Source organism: Cylas formicarius, unplaced genomic scaffold, assembly GCF_029955315.1.
Source record: "Cylas formicarius isolate icCylForm1 unplaced genomic scaffold, icCylForm1.1 PGA_scaffold_1__22_contigs__length_36826433, whole genome shotgun sequence".
Taxonomy (NCBI): Eukaryota; Metazoa; Arthropoda; class Insecta; order Coleoptera; family Brentidae; genus Cylas; species Cylas formicarius.
In genome coordinates this window covers 24247641-24255005 of record NW_026844264.1, presented here as the reverse complement: position 1 = coordinate 24255005, position 7365 = coordinate 24247641, and the positions used below count along the sequence as shown (strand labels likewise).

Genomic DNA, 7365 nt, shown 5'->3' with positions numbered 1-7365 from the left:
TCCAAGCGACCAAACTTTTTCGCAAATCGACGTCACATTCCATTATTTTACGATGCTCGTTTTCGTCGAGGATTACAGACAATAAAAGAAATTACTTCGGAAGGTTTAACGCGCTCACGGAGTGCCTGCTGCGACAATGTAATAGACCCTGGCTTATTCATTCGACATCCGATCTTATCATTATCGGAAGGGGCGTTCCAATTTTTCTCTCCTTAATCGACGAATTTTTCAGAGGATTTGCACTTGTAGCGTTCGGGAAATCGAGATCGACTCGTCAAATAATTGGAATTTTAACGTTATATTCAGGTCGCCTTTACATCACGACGTGTACCTTTCTGGTAGTTTGTGTAATTTTTTTTTTCAAAACGAAAGATCAATACAACAATAATGTATTAGTTTCATCGAAATTAACAAAAATGTGAACCCAAGCCTTAGAAAATTTGTTTTTAGGGACCGAATAAAATAAAAGTCCATCAATAAAATTTGAATTTAATTATCACCTCAAGAAAATTCGACTGTTCCTAAGTAGATTAAATTTTTATTATGTTTTAGAATACTCATGATGCATAAACCTCGTAACCTAAAAATTGCATATCTCAACTGTTTATTCGTTCTATCTCAGAATCAATAGTGCGATCCCTCTTTTCTCAGCTATCGAAGTAAGCCTCTCTGCTTGTAAATCTCTCTGATTTAGATGCTTTTCGCTCTGTTATTCTCATTCTCTCTAAACATATTTTTTCCTTTTCCTTTTTCCTTGGTCTACTCTTTACTATAAGTATAGGGATAAATAGATAGAGAGAAAAGAGAGAGAAATGTTAAAAAACAAAAAGGCTTACTTCTATAACTGAAAAAATGGAGTCCCTAGTTCTTATATATTAATACTTTATACCTACAACAAATATATGAAATTTTAGATTTTCATTATCTATTTTATCTATCTATCTATTAATTTCACAAACCAGTCATCTCGAGGTAAATACAACGCGTAAATTTAGATAGTGGGGACGCTTGTTTCATCAACATGTATTATTGTATATGAAACCCTTAATTCACTAATTCACCGAATGATTTTATTCCAACGCCTATAGTCACAATTTTAATATTGTCCGCAATTCCATTTTGGTTCAGTTACTAAATTTTGGCAATTGAACAAATAGGTAAATCTCATATTTTTCCGAATCGATATTTTATTGTTCGAGTCCTACATGGAAACAGAGATTTTAAAATCTATTTCGCGCAAAAATCGTTTTCCCCCACTAATAACGAATTTATTATAAGGATAGTACGGTATCGAGTAATTTTCGTTTCTGTGAAGGCGGGATATCAAAACATTGTCGTGCGGCAAACCCTTCATAAACCAAATTACAGGGCAGGGAAAAAGTACACTCGATAACACAACTGGAAAAAATCTTATAAAACATTTGCAAATCCGGAGGTAACAGCTATATACAATTTACGAGTGAACTACCAACATGTGCAAAACCATGTTAAAAGTTAACTAATTTGTGAGGTGCACCGGTACCAATACATTGAATAAGTTTTGAACGTTTTAAATTAATTGAGGTGAAATAATCTAAATGGGCACACTTTGAAGGTATGTTAAGGTAAAAAGTTTTCATATTTTCCAAAAAAAGTGTTTCTTTAAATAAAAATTTGTTTTTTCTTTGTGGTTTTAGCTAATATATATTTGCTTATGATAGATAATATATACAGATTTATAAGAAGTTAAGAATTCATACAAAACAATGCTGTTCCTTGGCTTCTAATAATATTAGTTAAAATCTTTCTTCTGAAATATTCTGGCACTGGAAAGGGACCTTCCTTTTATTAAGGTGAAAAAAATTTATGTCGGCGTATTGAGTTCAATATTCTTAATGACATAGTGGTGAAAATCGTACATGAAGCTCTGCTATCCCTTAGAGTTGCAGGGTATTATTATAATTAAGTAGGAATTTATGGTAAACTAATAATTTAACTGTTCAATCACAGGATATCGAAAAAAAAATTAAAATTTCCTTTCCAAAAATATAGTACATTTGATATTTTCTACGAGTTCTACTTGAAATACCGAGTTAAACTTTGAATAAAATAGGTGAATGTCATTACGTTGAGGTATGTTTTAAGAAGGCCGGAAAGAATGTGGAAGCAGCAAGCAAGAGAGCAAGAGAAAACAACCTTTTGAACATTGTGACAGAACCTAAGCAATGGGTCTGAGAAGAAAATGCCAACAAACTGGACAATAAATAAAGATACACATACAACATACAACACAAAGTTTAAAGACACCTACAGCACTAGCAAATCTACCTAAGGTCGTTTTTTCGAAGAAAGCTCGATCAAAATGCCATTTTTGCTATATTTTTGGAGTGCTAATTTTTGGGTTGCTTTCAATCATTTATGAAATAGAATAAAATGGATAATTATTTTATTGTTAAATATTAAAATATAAATGTACCATTAAACTCAATTCAAAAAGATGCTTTTTATATTTTTTCGTATTTTTTTAAATGCACATTTTTGAAAATTGCGTCATTTTGTCACAAAGAGTGTGCCATTATCTTTTTTACATTGTTCCTTCTTAATTTTCAAAATTAAGAAAGTTTGATCAAGCTCTCTCTAATCTCCATAACATATAGCGTCTTTTATTCTAGAAGAACGGAGAACTCAAGAATGTCGAGCATCTTAAAGTTATCAAGGTACAGCATGGTTCTGGTTGGAATATGGCGATTTCCTATCTCAGAAAATCAGCTAATCCAAACTACGTACTTCACGTATTCCATATTTATGCAAATATTTTTTTTCCTTCTCCTAACATCCATGTCCATCCAATTTGTTACGATGACCAAGGCTGACAAGAACGCCGGAATAAGCCCGGAACAATTGTTCACGACATTTGCGTTTATCATAAACTGCTCCATAATCCAAATTAAAGTGATACTATGCCAGACCAAGCGCCTAAAGGCGCTTATTTCTTACATTTTGGTAACTGAAAAGGAACTTTTAAGATTGAAAGACACGGAAATTGTACAAAACCATATGCAGCTATCGCATTTTTGTCAAATTTCAAACCTAGCTATAGCATACTTTACTTTTGGAGTTGCGTTATCAATTATTCTGGGTAACGCCTCGGAGAGACACCAGACGGAAAAGTACAACAGCATATATAACACTACGTTAGAGAAACCATTTCCGTACCAACTATACTACTTTGGAACGGATACCCAAAAGCATACAAAGCTGTTACTGGTAGTGAATTACTTCTGCGTAACAGTAGCCGGATCTATGTTTGTTTCGACCCAAGTTGTATTTATATCATGCATAATATTCGCTTCTTCGATCCTCAAGTCGCTGCAAATCAAGTTCAGGAAAATGAGTGCAGCCCGAACAAATTTGTTGCAGTTCCTGAGAAAACTTATTCTAGAACATCAGGATGTTATTGCGTAAGTATGTTTATGAGGAATATCTAATCCCTAGTTTAGCGCAGAAGAAAGATCGCATGATGTACATGGGGATAATACTCGGTTAGATAAAGAAGTTCACAAATTTTCGATACAATTTTCTTTCAGATTTGTGGGAAAACTGAATTATTCAGTAAAATATCTGATTTTGCTGGAGTTTCTTTTAAATTCTGTTAATATGGCTTCAGTTTGCGTTCAGCTTATCACGGTAGGTGGGATATGTATGTGTTTTAAGTTTCTAGAAAAAACATAGTAGTAGTAATACAAATAGTACCGCAAACATCTGACCAAAAAATTTTAAACCACACAATATGGAGCTTATCATTTTATATATTGGTTTTGCCTATGCCCGACTAAAAAAAATTCTATAGCTAAAAAGAAATTGTTATCGATAAATGCGGGATATCATTCTTGATATTCAGTCTAGATTATGGAAGCGTCTCAATTATCTGATTTAATAATATTTCAGTCTCAGCGAAATATGTTCCTCGCTTTTCCAATATTTTACTGCGTCCTCTTCGTTACTCTAACCTTTATGTTAGGGTGGAGTGCAAACGAGGTAAAGGTTCAGGTGCGTACTTTAAAGCCCTTTCAAATTTTTGCAGCAACGTGTTAAACATGGCTGTGATTTTAGAGCCTTGATCTAACTGATGCCGTTTACGGAAGCCCTTGGTACGAAGAGAATGTAAGGGTAAGAAAAATGGTTCTTTTAATAATGATGCGAACCAACAGAGCTCTGACACTAACTGTAGGACCGTTTGATGCTATGACTACACAGTCAGCTTTGACGGTAAGTTAGTCAAGATTCTGGAATACATCAAAATTTATTTTTGTAATTTGAATCGTACATATTTCAACGTTATTTCAACAAAAACTTATTATTATGTTTCAGATAATGAAAGCGTCTTATTCTTATATTACTTTAGTGGCTCGAAGTTATCATTAGCATAAAGAAAATTATACGATTATGGTTATTAACTTATGTAAGTCGTATGAATTAATATTTTCTTAATAGAAACGTGTTATATGGACTATTAGGTCCCTTCATAACGTAAAGAATTTTGAAAATAAATGTAACAATAATAAGAAAAGCTTTTAACAATTGCATTCGGGGACCAACAAAAGATTTCCTTAATGGGCGACCTTTTAAATCCTTTTAGTAAGGGTGGTCCGAAAACTGAGAATTATTTTAAATGTAAATGAGCCATCCAACAATTTTTGCCTCGAGGCTTGCTTAAATTCAAATCTACCCGTCGCTAGAGATTATATTATTTTCGTAAAATATTTTCAATCCTATTTCGAACTTTTAAATGGATTTACCCCCAAATCCCTTTAATTCTCTTATTCTGCACAAAATCTCCGAACATAAATCTAAAACAATAAGGCCCTAATCCACTTACACTTAAGGGAAAAATCAACAGCAAAAGTCGAGAATTTCCATGAGCAACCGCTTTGCCATATTTATATTGTGGAACGTTAGGGCTGTTCCAAGGGAATCAGGATAAAATGCTGAAGGATTGATTTCACTCAAACAGCGTTCTTGGAGATAACAGTGGCTTTTTCTTTACGCATACTTGAATGAAAACAAAATTCCACGCAAAAAAATCCGGTTTAGAGGAATAACAACGAACTCTGTAATTAGCATTCTCCTACCTACCAGCTGGCGGAAAATCCAAAACAAAAATCGCGTGAATGCCCCGCTCCATAATGGAGAAAGCTGAACTACACGCTGGAATGGGGATGGATTGTAAAGTGTCCTTGTATTACGTTGAGCTTTGATCCGAAGCCCTTAAACGGTCTAATATGTTAAGTAGCTCTAGTTGGAAAGCTCTGTCGCATTTACTGCTTCTGGTCCTGTTCGTGTTCAACTATGGCCAGACTAATTGAAAGCGCTAATTAATTCCTGAAATAACTTTTGCAACGGCATGTTTAATTATTGAAGCCGGGGACAATTCAAAAACCCACTGCAAGCGTCGGCAAGGTAAGCGTTGTACGATAGAACTGGACGTGTACATCCAAATTTAAAAGAGTCAAATGCAGAAGAGGAAATTCCAAAAAATACTATTATGTGGGAAATATATTGACAAGAGTTCAATATTATAAATTAGTTCTCGACTTATAGATTAATCTGTTGCAAACAATAATCGATTTTTGAAAACTTTTTATAGATAATTATAATAATTTTTTTTTATTTATTCCTGACCTTATTTGAAGATATTTGTTAATAAATTACATTTTTTAGGCAATTCTTCGTCCTTTACAAAATGCTGCTATTTGAAATGCGACATTTCATCACAATTTTTGAGATACGCCCTTACATATCAACACTATGATGGTACATCCAGGTGGGCGGTAATTGTAGTAACTTAAGAGAATAAAAATGTTATTTTGCAGATCATAAATATATGTTTTTTTTTAACATGGTGTTGGTTAGTTTAGTTAATATTTAAAGCTCGCGTCACCAGAATATTCGGATGCATCCGGATGCTACTGTCGCAGTCGTTTTTGCTGATCATCAATATCATACATTCATTATTTCAGTTTCTGCCGAAAGTAATTCGAATGACACTTGTTTTAATGTTTGGTTATTTCCGCTTTTTCCAGGTATTTCATTTTTTTCGTTTATCTCTTCTCATCTTATCTTCGGTTTTCTTTAAAAAAGTTGTTTTTGTGCTTCCCATTACATATGGTGCTAAATTTCTTTAGACATTTGCTTAATAAACTCATTAAAAACATGTTCCGCTGCTATCCGCAGGCCCCAAAATCATTGGTGACTAAATATAAAGCATGTTGTTTTAGTTTTGACATTGTTATTTGTGGGATATGATAAATTAATCGATCTTTTCGTTATTTTATAGTATTTGAAATGTTTTACTTAAGTAATATGGCACAACAGGCGCCACTAGTCACAAGAGCCCTTCAGGACCCACAAGGATATTATAACAAAAGGAAACAGATGTTAGTTATCCCAATTAGCCCAAATACGAAAAAGTCGAATACACCTTTCAATGCTTTGTATTTTAAAGGCTGTTTGTGCTAGAAGGACCTATTGGTTTTCTATAGTGCTCCTGCCGACCACTATGAAACTTTCGCAAGATCGATGTAATTTTATTGTGCGTACACCCTATATACAGTGTCTTTCACTTCTCGCTGAACTTCAAAGTTACGGCAGCTTTGGTAAATATTAAAATATGTACTGGTAATTGGGATTTGAAACGATATTTTTTCAAATATTTCTAGACACAGTTTACACTTCTGTTCAAATAAAATTATTCCACCTTTAACAGTTTTTCTTTTATCGCCAATAATTTACCCACACCCCCTATAAACGACACACCTTGTATATAACTCAAACAATATTCGAAATATAGCTCTCGATCTCTCAGGTTTTCCGGTATATGAATTTTTCCAATAGAGTAAATGGGTTTCGAGAAAATATATATTTTTTTAAACAATGCATGACGTCATCGAAAAATGGCGATTTTCATTTGGGTTGTTCCAAATATCTGGAATACAAAAATTCTAACTCTTGATGCGGTATACGATACCGTTTAAAACAATTTTTTAAGAATCTTGAAAAATCCTGTGCATAATCGAAAAAATACTTGAAATAAAAGTTATAGTACCGGATCTTCCGATCAATTTTGCCGATCAAATTAATAATTTTCCAGAAATTTTGTTCTTACTGGAAATCAAAATAACAAAAACAAAATTTTCCAAAATTTTAAAAAATACTTGACAAATACGGTTTAGATGTGAGTATGGACTTTCACTTCTCTGTTAAACTTGGAGTGGATAATTTGAAATTTTTCACACTTATTACATTTTTGAATATAACACAAAATATCCCCAACACCTAAATTACAAAAGTTTTACCTATCGATACGTACTATATGGTAGTGTGAAA

General features: G+C 33.2%; 1 protein-coding gene across 4 annotated transcripts; it reads left to right on the top strand.

The window, feature by feature from the left end:
• Positions 1 to 1454: 1454 nt before the first annotated feature.
• Positions 1455 to 5804, top strand: LOC132696785 (odorant receptor 49b-like). Of its 4 annotated transcripts, none has more exons than XR_009618083.1 (7): positions 1455 to 1604; positions 2652 to 3440; positions 3567 to 3666; positions 3928 to 4029; positions 4093 to 4248; positions 4351 to 5439; positions 5701 to 5804. XR_009618083.1 is itself a non-coding variant. In XM_060661809.1 (7 exons), the coding sequence occupies exons 2-6, from the start codon at positions 2671 to 2673 to the stop codon at positions 4402 to 4404; spliced, it is 1182 nt and encodes a 393-aa protein (XP_060517792.1). In that variant the 5' UTR covers positions 1455 to 1594; positions 2655 to 2670; the 3' UTR covers positions 4405 to 4441; positions 5701 to 5804. The 4 variants fall into 4 exon arrangements, 3 of the variants coding, with proteins under 3 accessions (XP_060517792.1, XP_060517791.1, XP_060517790.1); XM_060661809.1 differs by having other exon boundaries at positions 1455 to 1594; positions 2655 to 3440; positions 4351 to 4441; XM_060661808.1 differs by having other exon boundaries at positions 1455 to 1594; positions 4351 to 4441.
• The last annotated feature ends 1561 nt before the right edge of the window (positions 5805 to 7365 follow it).

Excerpts from the sequence above, each read along its gene's own strand:
- LOC132696785 (XM_060661807.1), top strand. Across the intron at positions 3,667-3,927 it reads TTTGCGTTCAGCTTATCACG|TCTCAGCGAAATATGTTCCT; the intron begins GTAGGTGGGATA and ends ATAATATTTCAG. Across the intron at positions 4,249-4,350 it reads CTACACAGTCAGCTTTGACG|ATAATGAAAGCGTCTTATTC; the intron begins GTAAGTTAGTCA and ends ATTATGTTTCAG.